Source organism: Pyrus communis, chromosome 6, assembly GCF_041283825.1.
Source record: "Pyrus communis isolate YQ-2024b chromosome 6, ASM4128382v1, whole genome shotgun sequence".
In the NCBI taxonomy this organism is placed as follows: domain Eukaryota; kingdom Viridiplantae; phylum Streptophyta; class Magnoliopsida; order Rosales; family Rosaceae; genus Pyrus; species Pyrus communis.
Window position 1 is genome coordinate 20,074,938 of NC_142570.1, and position 14,875 is coordinate 20,089,812.

At 38.2% G+C, this 14,875-nt stretch overlaps 1 protein-coding gene across 1 annotated transcript; it reads right to left on the reverse strand.

Annotated features, from left to right (window-relative positions):
* Positions 1-9,182: 9,182 nt before the first annotated feature.
* LOC148696411 (uncharacterized) lies at positions 9,183-10,592 on the reverse strand. Its single transcript, XM_088695208.1, has 2 exons — positions 10,176-10,592; positions 9,183-9,557 (listed from the first exon to the last, which is right to left on the reverse strand). Exons 1-2 carry the CDS (start codon positions 10,590-10,592, stop codon positions 9,183-9,185), a joined length of 792 nt encoding a protein of 263 aa, XP_088551334.1.
* Between the last annotated feature and the right edge of the window lie 4,283 nt (positions 10,593-14,875).

Genomic DNA, 14,875 nt, shown 5'->3' on the forward strand with positions numbered 1-14,875 from the left:
TTTTCAAAAATCATTTCATAAACAAAGTTCTAACCCCTCGCCGTAAAACCTGTATACTTCCCAGAAAAATATAATATATACATATATATAAATCATGCTCAGAAATAAGTCATGCCAAATGCCTCTAAATAAGATGTAAGTACTCAGGTAATGCCAATCCATGCCATGTAATCTGTCAACCGGAGTCACCTAACGTGGCCTGTACGGCGGAATCTAGAGCTCTGATCTCCAACTCACTAAATACACCTGCACACGAGTTGGAACCACCTAAAGTGGTATGTATGACAGGACTGAGTGTAAAATAAGTACGCTCAAGTGCTACGATCACGTGAAGACTGGGCGAATAATCGCGGGTCACCTACGAGTTAGAACCACCTAAAGTGGTTTGTATGACAGGACTGTGCACCTAACTTGGATCCAAGATGAGTGTGTGGTGTGGGAGGTGAACATCACGTGAAGAACTGTGCCCAACTCTAGGCAGGAGCACTAACACCGGGGGTGTAGGTTATGAGCTCTCTATGCATCTCAAATCACTACTAAACGTAAACATAAACCGTAACTTATCTGGCACTTACCTGTGTGTCTGCAGCACCAAACATATATATATATATATATATATATATATATATATATATATATGCAACTAATAATGCATAATTAAACGGGCAAACATAATGCATGGCATATAAAACATATAAACGTTTCATTTCACTTTCTGGGAAAAACACAAGTATATAGGTATATACGGAAAACCAAAAGCCCACTCACTGGTATGTAGAAGGGTCGTAACCCCCTTGCCTCGAGTGACCGCGCTCGTCCTTGGGATAGGTCTCACCTATATGCGAAACAACTATAAAAACGTAAATTTTAAAGCACATAACCAACATTATGAAATAACTTCTCATACAATGCTCAAATGGGGTGTATGAATACACCAACGTGATCTACTCAACCTCACGAACATCCCCATATTTTTAAAATAATTTTCCGACACCGCACGCGCCCCCACGCGCAGGCACGTGCCTGGCACACTGACGGAGTCAGTTAACGCCGTCAGGAATATTTCGTTAAGTCTAACTAATTCCGTTAACACCGTTATGAATATTCCTTCCAAACTGATGGAATATTCCGTCATCTTCTTTGGCCAACCTCCGGCGCCGTCGTCAGCGCCGGAAAACCGGGAAAAATTCAAAACTTGATATCTCCTTCGTTTTTCATTCAAATTTCACAAAATTGGTACCAAAATGAAGCTTACAACAAGAGGAACAAATCATTACCACTTTCAAGCACTAAAACCAACGGAATCTCGTCGGGAAAACGCCACCAACTCCGGCCAAACCTACAACTCACGATCCCGACGTCCAAAACTTTCAAACGAACCATCCCGAGCCTCCTAAAGACCTCACCAAGCTTCCTACAAGCTTGAAATTCCCAAAAACATAAGAATTAACGTGTGCATGAACAGTACCCCGATTTACACCTTTCGGGTTCGACGTGAAAATGAAGGTTCCTTTACCTGAAATGGGTATGGTTGAACTCTTAAGGACCTCACGAGCACAAATATGTAGTTTGTTTCCTCGATCCGTGACGATTCCAAGGGTTTTGGGTGTTGTCCGTACGAAGAAGATAGGAAAGGGGGAGAGAGAGGGTCTCGGGACAGGGCAGAGAGAGAGAAAATGAGTGTGGTCCAAAATCAACCAATCAAAACCCAAAAACGACCACACAATGAAACAACCATACTAGGGGTAAAACCGTCATTTCACCCCTACAATACGAAAATTCCGGGACGGGCTGTCAAAGCACAAAACTCTAAAAATTTGGGCAGGCACCAAAAATGGGACGCGGGAAAATTATTTTTTTAAATTTTTTTCAAGACATTGCGCGACCAATTTTTTGTCGTGCAGAACTCTAAAAGTTTGGACGGGCACCAAAAATGAGATGCGGGAATTTAAAAAAAAAAAAAAAAATTTAAGACTTTGAGCGACCAATATTTCGTCGCGCAAAGTGGTACGGCTTTTAATACCAAAATAACTCCTCCACCATTTTCTTAATGTCTTTCTCTACTCTTACCTCTCTTCTCTCTTTTCCTCTCCCCAAATCCGATCCTCTCTCACACTCACTCCTCTCACTTAATCTTTCTTTTCTCTCTTCACTATCTCTCACTCCCACTCACTCTCTCATCTCTCTCTCACTATCTCATCTAATTCTCTCACACTCACTCCTCCCTCTCATTCTCACTCACTCTCAATCTTGCCAAAAGGTATATTCTCCCCAAATTTTAATTTTTTTTCATTAATATTTGTTTTTGGAGTTAGTTTTGAGTTTGGTGCGCGGTTTGGGGTTGAGTATAGGATGAGGAGTGGAGTTTGGGGTCGAATTTGGGGTATACCAATTTTAGGGGAGATTATGCCAATTTTTTTTTATTTGACCATATTTTTTTTTTGTAGGGAATCGTCGAGACTTTGACGGCTAAAGTTGAGGATTAGGACGCTATCGAAACATATCCCCTGCCACTACCACCACAATAGACTTGTATTAGAATTTTATTACTATACTTTGTTAATTTATGTGTACATTTTGAATATATTATATATATTGGATAATTTGATCACTATTTTTCATATGTTTATTTTGAATATGTCGATTTAAATTAAAGTAATTAAAAAAATAAAGTCATACAATTAAATTAAATTAAAAAAAGTACAAATTTGAAAAATCTTGCGCTACCAATTATTTCGTTGCTTAAACAATTAATATAATTAAATTAATATAAGAGAAATAATAAAACAAAAAGTGAAAAACCTTGCACAACAAAATATTTCGTCGCGCAAAATATTAAATTAATTTATTTTAATTAAAAAAATTTAAAAACAAAAAATATTTTGTTGCACAAGGTTTTGCGCAACGAAATTGTACTTTGCGCAACAAACTTATTACATCGCGCAAAGTGACTTTTGTAGTAGTGTAAGAACTATTCATAACTATAAGAGGACTAAGCTTTCTTTTTTTTTTTTTTTTGGGTCAGTACAAGAGTACTAACCTATTTGATTGAAGAGTCATTCCTCAAAATATGTGACTTGTTGTGAAGAGCCATTTCTTGGCTTAAAAGATGCATCGTATGTTTGTGAATATGTATCACAAAATAATAGCCTCCTTTCGTGGGTTCCATATAATAGCCTCCTTTCGTTGGTTCCATTTGGTTTATGGAAATGAAGGTCACCACCTTTAATTTTGAAAGCTATCAACTGTACCGTTACATATTCAAATAGTAACATGTTTGGAAATATAATATAGAGGATGAGAGAACCAAAGAAAATAGAGAGAGACGAAAGAGAGATTGGATAGAGAAAATTAGAGTATCATTTCCTTTTTATTAGAGTGCCTCTTTATAAGCTTAGCATTACTTGGTATAATTAATTACATAATGCACACTGGCCCTAGGTGGACAGCCACATAACTAATAGTATTTACAATTAATACTCCCCTTAGATATCCACTAATCAATGATAGTTCTCTCGATAAAATCTTACTTAGAAAAAATCAAGGGCAATGTTTTATTAAACATTGATAAGGTGTTAGACGCGCATAATGTTGTCTTGCTTAAATTTCGTAGGGAAACCCCAATGGGATAAAAGCATGGCCGAAGCCAAAAGAGCACAACTCGCATATGTCTTGTATACTGTATTATCGAAGACTCTCCCTATTGAAAAACTCCTTTTAGCAAATAACTCCCAGTAAATAAAGTAACCCTTGAATATTTAACTACCATCATTGTCTGAGTTTGTTTTAGTACAGCTAGTTTTTGGAAAGTATCGAAGTTTTTTAGGAGTGAATGCCAATAGTCTATGATATATCTGTAGAGCTTAGAGCAATCCACAAGAATCTAGGCTATTTTCAGTGAAGCATGTTTGTGTACAAAATAGTTACAAATAAGTCAATATTGCTTGCACACAAATACAAAGATTTGGAATATTAGCTTCGAAAAGTACTAGAAGTATGGCTGAGCTTGTTAAAGGCCTACCCAAACCAGGAAGGATTTGACTCGAAAACAAGGGTGTTGCTTTATATTTTCTCGGATGCTGACTCGCACGAAACTGGGGAGTAGCTAAAAGTTGGGTAAGAATTATGCATGGCAGTAGATAGAACCAGCTCAGTAGGATGCTATTGCTCAATGCATTGACATTAGAGACGAAGTGACTAGGAAATTGTAGCATTCCACTTGTCAAGGTCAAAAGGAGGATTAAAGAAGCAAAGATAGACTTTTCCTACGTAACCCAAATAGACTTTTCCTACGTAATCCAAACCGCTGGTATTCCAGAAGGCACGGCATAAGCTGTTGAAATATCTCACATTAATCGTACATTTGAGAAAAGAAGAGTTTAAGTATCATAACTTCACTCCAATTAATACTGAGGCATTTTGTAATAAAATCCCGCTCCTGATGGATTGTGTAAGTAGTAATTACCAAGTTGGGGACAATATCGATGTTGAATGTGGGCTTTTGGCCCCATTCATCTCTTTGATAATTGACACAACATACAATCTTTTATCAAAGTTGCAGTTGATCTACACCTTTCTAACTCTCTAGAATGAGTTAAATTTTGGTTTTACATTGATTTATGTTAGTTTAGTTGTTGTTCACACTGAGAATGGATATGAACTAAAACCTTTGAACATCATTTGGTAATTAATTAATTAGGTAGGTCATGCATGATCTGATCCATTAATTCAAAGGTCCACCAGAAACCAACCGAATGAGGATTGGCCCGAAACATACAAGGCCCTCGGCAATTAGCTTCATACTAACACATTTACATGGCCGACAATTATGATCAAGTAAAATGGTTCCATGAAGCTCCATTGTAAGTAAGTGTTGTTATTAATTTGGACAACTTTTACGCGTTACATAACTCATCCCTTTTATAATACAGATGAATCTCACATCCATAGGTATTGTCCATTCTTAATAAAAATGTAAGATGATCAATAAAGGCGGTGATGGAACCAAAAATTGAAACTAGGAGGGCCCCTAAGCCATATGAAAATAATTGAAAATATATATATATCTAATGGGAGAAAAAAGTTTTTTTTTTTTTTTTTTTTTTTTTTTTTTTTTTTTTTTTTTTTTTGTAGTGGAATGAAAAAAATTTAACCAAAAGAGAGTAATGAAGTCACAATTTTTTTATTTTTTTTGAGATGTTGATATCGTAAGCACCGAACTTTTTTATAAGTTCCTATAATGAAGTTGAACAAAAATTAATAATCATGGCTCAAAATTGCAGCTATGAAACTTGTCTGTTATGATAAATTCTTCTTCTATTCTATATATGTGTGGTTTCACTGTAAAACAACACTCTATCATGCAAATTAGGAACTAAGGAATGCTAGTTGGTATATGTCTTTGGTTTCATAACAATACTTGTAAAAGATACACGATAAAGTTAGCTAGAAACAAACGCACATAAGTCGAAGAATGCAAAGTATCCAACTAAATGCACACAAACAAAAACTACAAAATAAAAAACTCCATACTAGGCTAGGACCTTTTCTCGTCCTCAAGTGGCTCCCCCATTGGGTACAAATCAAATAAATTGAATTATTTATTGATATAATGTCTTCCAAATTTTATTTGTTGTTATATTGTCTTCCAACTCTTTTCTTCCAAATTTTGAACCTACCTAATGTCATTATTATTTAAATTCGATGTAGTGTGTCAGATGAATTGAAAAATCACTCATTGATGATTATATGTTTTATTTTATTTTATGGACAAAATTCATTTGACCGAGTGGGCTTCACCTAGTTGTGAGAGATAGAAACAATAACATGGCACTCAAAAATAGGAGGTAGAACCAATAAAGATTTCTTTTTCGATTCATCTCTGAAGTTGAATACCTCATTCAAGAATTGTTTTTTATCCAATCCAATAGAAAAGGCAAATTCCTTATGTATAAATTCTCGAGAATAAAGGTGCCATGGTGGTCCCTCATGGATCACCTGGATCCCACGAGTGAATAGAAAATTAGATGCTAATTCGAATTGAAGGGTGATATAAAATTGGTCTATTTATGGCACCATATCCATAGTGCATTCGTCATAGTTAGAAGTGCCAACTCTGTATCAAAGTCACGATTGTCACTATCATCAATATTGTCGCTATCATCAATATCAAATTGGATCAGTGATCGATTTCTAGGTTTCGTTGAAAACCTAATTGGTTACTTCCAATTACATAAATCAATAGTTCAAACCATGACTGCAATTTTAGAGAGACGCGAAAGCAAAATCCTATAGGGGCACTTTTGTAACTGGATAACCAGCACTGAAAACTGCCTTCACATTGGATGGTTTGGTGTTTTGATGATCCCTACTTTATTGACCGCAACTTCTGTATTTATTAAGGGAAATTTTATTTGAAGCCATATAACCGCTTCTACACCCAACTTACTTTTTTTACATGCATATTATTTTTAATTAAAGAATTAATATCTCTTTAAACCTGATTTTACTGCCTAAACTACCTTCACAAACCCAATTTATAATGTAAATTTATCTTCACACCCATTTAGAAAATAAAATCTCATATTGAATAATTTGATGAAGTTTCTACTTCTTTATGGGAATGAAAGCTTTATGGCGTTTGACACACCCCGACCTATATCGAGGCATGCTGGCCGTCACGTGAGGGTGATGTAGCCATGTGCGTAGTGTGGAAGTGATAGTGGTACGAATATGTGGGTAAATAAAAACCAAACTAGCTAATTTACACTAGGTAAGTATATAAGTGCGAGTGAAGATGTTTAAAGCATGGATACACATCATCAAAGCATAGATAACCTAAGTGAAGTCCAGCAAGCTAAGTGTTAATTATATAGGATGTGAAGGAAACCTTACATTGTTTGGAGTTTATCAGAACCACCATAAAGTCCTCGTGAGCCACCAATACGAACATCTAACTAAAACCTGGAGGGGGCACAAAACAGAAAACGTGAGTGGGTAAAAACAAAGCTTTTAAAAACCATTTCTCTTTCCAAAAGTAATAACCCATCACTGTAAAACCCGTATAATTTCCCAGAAAATAGTAATACATATGTATTTATAGAAATCAAGCTCGAGAGTAACGAAAACCAGGTATATGCCATGTCGCTATCTCAGCAGTAAATATGTAGGCCAGGTGATATAAATCAATGTAAAAGTGATATGCCAGCCGGAGTCACCTAATGTAACATGTACCGCTGAACCTATTGCTCATTAATCCAGCTGGAGTCACCTAATATGATATGTACGGCACTAAACCTGCACATGAGTCGGATCCACCTAATGTGGTCTGTACGACAGGCTAGGTATAAATAAGTACGCTCAAGTGCTACGATCACGTGAAGGCTATGCGACGTATTGCAGGTTACCTACGAGTTGGAACCACCTAATGTGGTTTGTACGAAACGCTGGCACCTGACTTAGATCCAAGCTGAGCATGCGGTGTGGGAAGTGAACAATCACATGAAGGCTAGGCCCTGGCCACGAACGGAGCACTAACATCGAGGTGCAGGACAATGAGCTCTACATGCATCAATTCATAATCAACTACCATGCAACCATACCGTCAATATATACTCACCTGAACTTACCTGGGTCTCCGCAACATCATGCAATATTATGAAAAGCTATACTAATGCATATGCTAAAATGTAAAGCAAACATGACATGGCATTTTAGACGAAATTCCATTTAAAGCAATTTCTTTGAAACACATATATATATATATATATATATATATATAACCCAAAGCCCACTCACTGGTATGTAGTAGGGTCGTAACCCTCGAGTCTTGCTTGGTTGCGCTCGTCCTTCAAAAACATCTCACCTATATGTGAAACAACTATTTTAACGTTAATTTTAAGCACATAACCAAAACCGTGTAATAACTTCTCATACGTTGCGCAATTGGGATGTTTGAATATACCATCGTGGCCTACTCAACACCACAAACATCCCCATATTTTTAGAATAATTTCCAATGTCCCAAGCACCTTTACGCGCCGGCCACGAGCAGGCACGTGCCTGGTACATGGACGGAATCTTTAACGCCGTTAGGGAATGTCCCGCCAAATAATATAATATTCTATAAACTTTACCTGATGCCATTAGTATATGCCGTCAAAATTGACGGAATAGTCCCCTTCCTTCTTCGATGGTTCGCCGGATTCCGACGCCGATCGCCGCGGTGCCGCCGGAAACTGGAAAAATTTCAAATTTAAATATCTTACTCAAATATCAACCAAATTTCACAAAATTTACCTGGATTTGAAGCCCTAAACAAGTATAACATGTTCTTACACTTTGAAGTCCTAAAACGGAAGGGAAATGGTCGGAAAATCCTTCGATATTCCGATCAAAACTGCAACTCGAGGAATTGACCTATCCTAACGTCCAAAACCTTCCAAAACTTCTCTATGATTTCTGTGAAGTTGTTTTAAGACTCCATTGAGCCTTGAAACTCCGTGAAACGTCCACGATCAAGATGGAGTAGTAGAGCACCTCGCTGAAGCTCGCGAGTTCTCGGGTTTCTAAGGTCATTTCACAAAACTAAGGGTATGATTAGGTTCCTAAACTTGCAAGGAACTTGAAAGTGACCTCCACTAGTTCGATCTGTGCAAGATGGAGATGGTTGGGTTTGTGTGTGTACGGACTATACGGACGAAGGAAAGATCGAGAGAAAGGGTAAGGGTATATACGTGTGTGCGAGTGTGTGCGTGTGGTCTGGATTGGCATAGATAAAAGGGATCTTAAGTCCTAATTGGGCCACAATATTTAGGGCTTTCATTTAGTCCAATAACAACCTAAAATTCTTAATTGGGTCCAAAATTATGAAAGATATGATAATTGGTCACTTCCTTTGGCCTGATTACACAATCGTTTATTCGTAACATTTTCATTACGAACCTAACTCGACTCTAACTCGTGTCAACACTCTCGTGACGTCGAGTACAATTTATTCACATTAGTAGGAAAAATAATTTAAAACTATAAACATACATCCACGTCACTAAGCCTTGAGGGTATAATCATCATCTTCACGCATTCGAGAATAAAATGTATATTAATTCGAGACGGATCGTCACAACCTACCCCCTTAATAAAATTTCATCCTTGAAATTTCTATACATTAACATAATAAACCACTAATATCCATAAAATAAGAATGGATACATATCTGGCATATGATCCTCCGTCTCCCAAGTGGCTTCCTCCACTGAGTGGTTCCTCCACAAAACTTTCATCATACGCACAGTTTTGTTCCTCGGAACCTTATCCTTCCAATCTAAAATCGTCACTGGCTCATCGTCATATGTTAAGTCTGGATTAATTTCTAATGGCTGATGAGGTGTCACGAGTGATGGATCGGAGACATAATGACGAAGCATAGATACATGAAAAACATCATGTACCTTAGATAACTTTGGAGGCAACTCAAGTCTATAGGCAACTTCACCGACTCGTTTGGTGATCTGGTACAGTCCAATGTAGCGAGGACTTAACTTACCTTTCTTACCGAACTGTACAATGCCCTTCCACAAAGATAGCTTCAGAAATACCCAATCTCCAACTTTATACACCCTATCAGTGGTGTGTTTATCAACAAGGCTTTTCTGTCAATCCTGGGCCATTTTTAGGTTAGTTTTAATTACCTAAATATTTTGGGTAGTCTCATCAACAATCTCTGGGCCCATTAATACCCTCTCACCAACTTCTGACCAACAAATAGGAGTACGACATGATCTATTATAGAGTGCATCGAAAAGTGACATACCGATACTAGAATGGTAGCTGTTATTGTAGGTAAACTCAATCAAATCCAAACGCTTATGCCAAGCTTCACCAAACTGCAATACCGAAGATCTCAGCATATCTTCTAGTGTTTGGATAGTTCTCTCAGATTGCCCGTTTGTCTGTGGATGATATGTCGTACTATAAAGCAATCTCGTACCAAAAGCTTCCTGGAAAGTCATCCAAAACTTAGAAGTGAACTTAGGATCCCGATAAGAAATAATACTAATTGGAACCTCGTGGTATTTAATAATCCCTGATATAACTAACTCAGCTAATCGGCTTAGAGAATAGTTCTCTCGAACTGGTATAAAGTGTGCTGACTTAGTAAGTAGATGCACTATTACCCAGATGCCATCATAACCATTTTGTGTACGAGGAAGATTATACACGAAATCCATGGTAATATTTTCCCATTTCCACTGGGGAACGATAAGTGGCTGCATTAATCCAAAAGGCTTCTTCCTCTCAGCTTTGACTTGCTGACAAATTGCACATCGACTCACATATTCAGCAATCTCTCTTTTCATGCCAGGCCAATAGTAGAAAGGTCGAATAGTGTGATACATCTTGGTACTCCCAGGATGCATTGCATATGCCAATATATGTGCTTCATCGAGAATATCTTTCTTTAGTTTTGCAATATTCGGCACGTACATCCGACTTCCCTGCATAAGCATGCCATCAGATTCCCGAATCCTAAGATCCTTCTTTTTCCCTCGTGATACTGCCTTTGATAATTCTTGAGATTCCTCATCATTCATTTGAGCCTCGAGCACACGATCAATTAAAATTGGTTTGACTTAGAAATTGGCAAGTAAAGCTTCTTCCTGATCTATCACTCCTAAATCAACTCCAGTAGATCTCAATTCCGTGAGGAGAGGGATATGGCAAGCATATAAAGCATTAAGTCGGCTATGCGATTTCCTGCTAAGCATGTCAGCCACCAATTTTGCATGACTAGGGTGGTACTCAATTATGCAATCATAATCAATGAGCAGTTCTATCAACCTCTGCTGTTGAAGGTTAAGATCCTTCTGGGTGAAAAGGTACTTGAGGCTTTTATGATCTGTGAAAATTCGGCACTTTTCCCCATACAAATAATGCTTCCAAATCTTCAAAGCGAAAGTAGTGGCTGCTAGCTCGAGATCATGGGTAAGGTAATTCATCTCATGTGGCTTTAATTGACGTGAAGCATATGCAATTACCCTACCATGCTGCATTAATATGCAACCTAAGCCATTTAAGGAAGCATCACTGTAAATCTCAAAATTACCATTGTCGTCTGGAAGCGCTAAAACAGATGCGTGAGTGAGACAATACTTTAGATGCTGGAAACTCCGTTCATAATCATCGTTCTACTCGAATCTAACATCCTTTCTAGTCAACCTCGTCAGTGGTAAAGCTATAGTAGAAAAATCTTTAACAAACCGTCGGTAATAACCTACTAAGCCAAGAAAACTCTGTACCTTGGTGACGGTTTATGGCTGCTCTCAATTTTCAACCGTAGCTACTTTCTGTGGATCCACTTGAATACCCTAAGCTGATATTACATGCCCAAAAAATACCACTTGATCTAGCCAAAATTGGCATTTGCTAAACTTAGCATATAATAGGTGCTCCCTCAATTTCTTCAAAACCAAAGTGAGATGTCGAGTATGCTCTGCCTTAGACTTAGAATACACCAAAATATCATCAATAAAGACAATAATGAACCAGTCGAGGTATGGCTTGAATACCCGATTCATCAGGCCCATAAAAGCTATGGGTCCATTTGTTAACCCGAATGACATCACGAGGAATTCATAATGACCATATCGAGTCTTAAAAGCTATCTTAGGTACATCTTCACTTCTAATCTTTAATTGATAATACCCAGATCTCAAATCAATCTCGGAAAACACGCAAGCACCTCGAAGCTGGTCAAATAAATCATCTAATCGCTGTAATGGATAACGGTTTTTAATTGTTACTCGATTCAACTATTGATAATCGATACACAGCCTTAAATTCCCGTCTTTCTTCCATACAAACAAAACTGGAGCTCCCCAAGGTGAAGTACTAGGCTAAATGAAACCCTTATCAACCAATTCCTGCAACTGAGTTTTCAATTCCCTTAACTCAACAGAAGCCATTCGATAAGGGTTAAGGAGATAGGATCTATACCTGGAAGTAAATTAATAGTAAACTCTACTTCTTTATCTGGTGGTAATCCAAGTAAATCATCAAGGAAAACATCAGGTAAATGCCTAACTGCTCGAACATCCTCCACATGGATAGGATTATCCTCATTCAATACCACGTGAGCTAAATAACCCTGACAACATTTCCTCAATAGCCGTTTGGCCCTCACGGCAAAAATGTTGATGTGTTTCAATCCCCTACATACACCCACAAATGTAACCACAGGCAGGTCCAGCCAATGAAAAGTAACTGTCTTTTCATAACAATCCATCTTAGCATGATTGTAGTGTAACCAATCCATGCTTAGAATAACATTGAAGTCAACAATATCTAATGGAACCAGATTAGCTAGCATAACGATGTTTTCCACCAGAATAGGACATCCTTGATATACCCAACTAACATAACATGTCTCACCTTTAGGCATCGAAAACTCTAACTCATAACCGAGAGGTGTGGGGTAGGGTTGCGTCGTCTGAACAAACGTATGAGAAATAACAGAGTGTGTAGCACCAAAATCAATTAATACTCTAACAAAATGGCCAAGAATATTTAACGTACCCATAATCAGATCAAGATTGTTCTGAGCATCTTGCAAGGTGATATGGTGAACACGGCTCTGTGGCTGTTGCCATCATCCACAACCCCTGTTACCTTGATTTCCACGTCAATGTGTACCGCACCCCTGACTAGGCTGATTAGGCTGCCTCGATGATCCTACACTGCAAGAAGCAACCTCAACATTCTGGGACTGCCATCCGAGATACCACTATGATCCACCAGCTGAATATGTCGGATATGGCGCATAACTTCCTGGTTATTGAACGTAACCACTATGCTAATACGAATCATGTGGGTACTGATACTGTCCTCCAGAATATGGAGCAATATCACCTTGATAATGATATGCTCCACCATAACCCATATGGGCATAACTACTAGGCCCAAGAATCTGCTGAATAGGAACTGGTGGTGGCAAGGCAGATGGCTGGGGTTTCTGCTGGCTCTGTGAGCACTGGATAACCCGATGTCCAATTTGACCACAAACAAAAAATCCACCTTTGTTGCCTTGTCTATAATCCCCAAAATGTCGACTATTACATCTACAGCAAAACGGACCACCAGAACCACAAAAATCTCTCTGTCTTTGAAAGCAGGAACCTCCAGAACGACCACCCCTCCGTGGCGCCGTGGAACTCTAGCCCCCACTAGAAGAACCAAAACTGGTACAATTTCTCTTAAAACTTTGTGTCTTGCGAAGACTTTGCGATGACTGACCTTTTTCTTTATTACTATTTTTCTTCTGATTATTATATTTTTCTTCTTCCTAGTCACTATCAACTGGAGCATTTTCATAATCCTTAACTTGAAGTAGAACTTCATAAAACTCTTGATGTGTCGAACAGGGAGTAGTAGTCGCCATGGAACGCCACTTTTTTCTAGTACCCCATTTAAATCATCAAAGCATTTTAGCAGGATTTTAAGCAATCTCTGAACAATATCGGGACAAATCAGTAAATTCTCTATTATACTCATTAGCTGACATTTTCCCTTGCTTTAATTGCAAGAATTCTTACCTCCTACAATCCAAATACTCTGGGGATACAAATCTCTTCTGGAATAATCACTTAAAAACCTCTCAATCTGCAGCTTCTTCCGGTGACAACTGAAAAGAATCTTGCCTTCACCAAGATGCAGCCTTCTCACCTAAAAACCAAGTAATCGTCTCGACCCATCTATCCTCAAGGAAATGCCCCTATTGCTGCATCACTCGATTGGTTTTCTCAACATGATTAAGCGATTGCTCGACTTCCTCAGGTCCCTCATTACCCAAGAAATTATTCAACTTTAAGTTATATATAATCTCCAAGGGAGTTCTCTGGGGAGAACGAAGTGAAGACTAAATGGCATTAGCAGTAGCCACCCCAAGTTGGGTAATATCCGAAAAATTAGACTCAGAAGAGGTACGTGGCTCTCTACGAGGCGACATGGTTCTGACATAAGACATCAAAATTATTAGAATACTCACAAAATATGCAAGACAGCCAAACCTAGGCTCTGATACCAAACTGACACACCCCGTATGCTGATCGTCACGTGAGGGTGACGTAGCCATATGTGCAGTGCGAAAGTGATATTGATACGAATATGTGGGTAAATAAAAACCAAACTAGCTAATTTACACTAGGTAAGTATATAAGTGCGAGTGAAGATGTTTAAAGCACGGATACACATCATCAGAGCATAGATAACCTAAGTGATGTCCAGCAAGCTAAGTGTTAATTATATCGGATGTGAAGGAAACCTTACATTGTTTAGAGTCTGTCAGAACCATTGTAGAGTCATCATGAGCCATCAACACGAACATCTAACTAGAACCTGGAAGGGCGCAAAACAGAAAACGTGAGTGGGCAAAAACAAAGCTTTTAAAAACCATTTCTCTTTCCAAAAGTAATAACCCATCACCGTAAAACCCATATAATTTCCCAGAAAATAGTAATACATATGTATTTATAGAAATCAAGCTCGAGAGTAACGAAAACCAGGTATATGCCATGTCACTATCTCAGCAGTAAATATGTAGGCCAGGTGATATAAATCAATGTAAAAGTGATATGCCAGCCGGAGTCACCTAATGTGACCTATACGGCTGAACCTATTGCTCATCAATCCAGCTAGAGGCACTTAATGTGACATGTACGGCACTTAATCTACACACGAGTCAAAACCACCTAATGTGGTCTGTACGACAGGTTCGGTGTAAATAAGTACGCTAAACTACTATGGTCATGTAAAGGTTGTGCAACAAATTGCAGGTCACCTACGAGTCGGAACCACCTAATGTGGTTTGTACGACAGGCTG

Bases quoted from the DNA above. Each gene is read 5' to 3' on its own strand.
- LOC148696411 (XM_088695208.1), bottom strand. From the start codon at position 10,592: ATGAATGATGAGGAATCTCAAGAATTATCAAAGGCAGTATCACGAGGG. The intron at 9,558-10,175 runs GTAATAGTGCAT...GGCATTGTACAG, and splicing joins ATGGTTATGATGGCATCTGG to TTCGGTAAGAAAGGTAAGTT.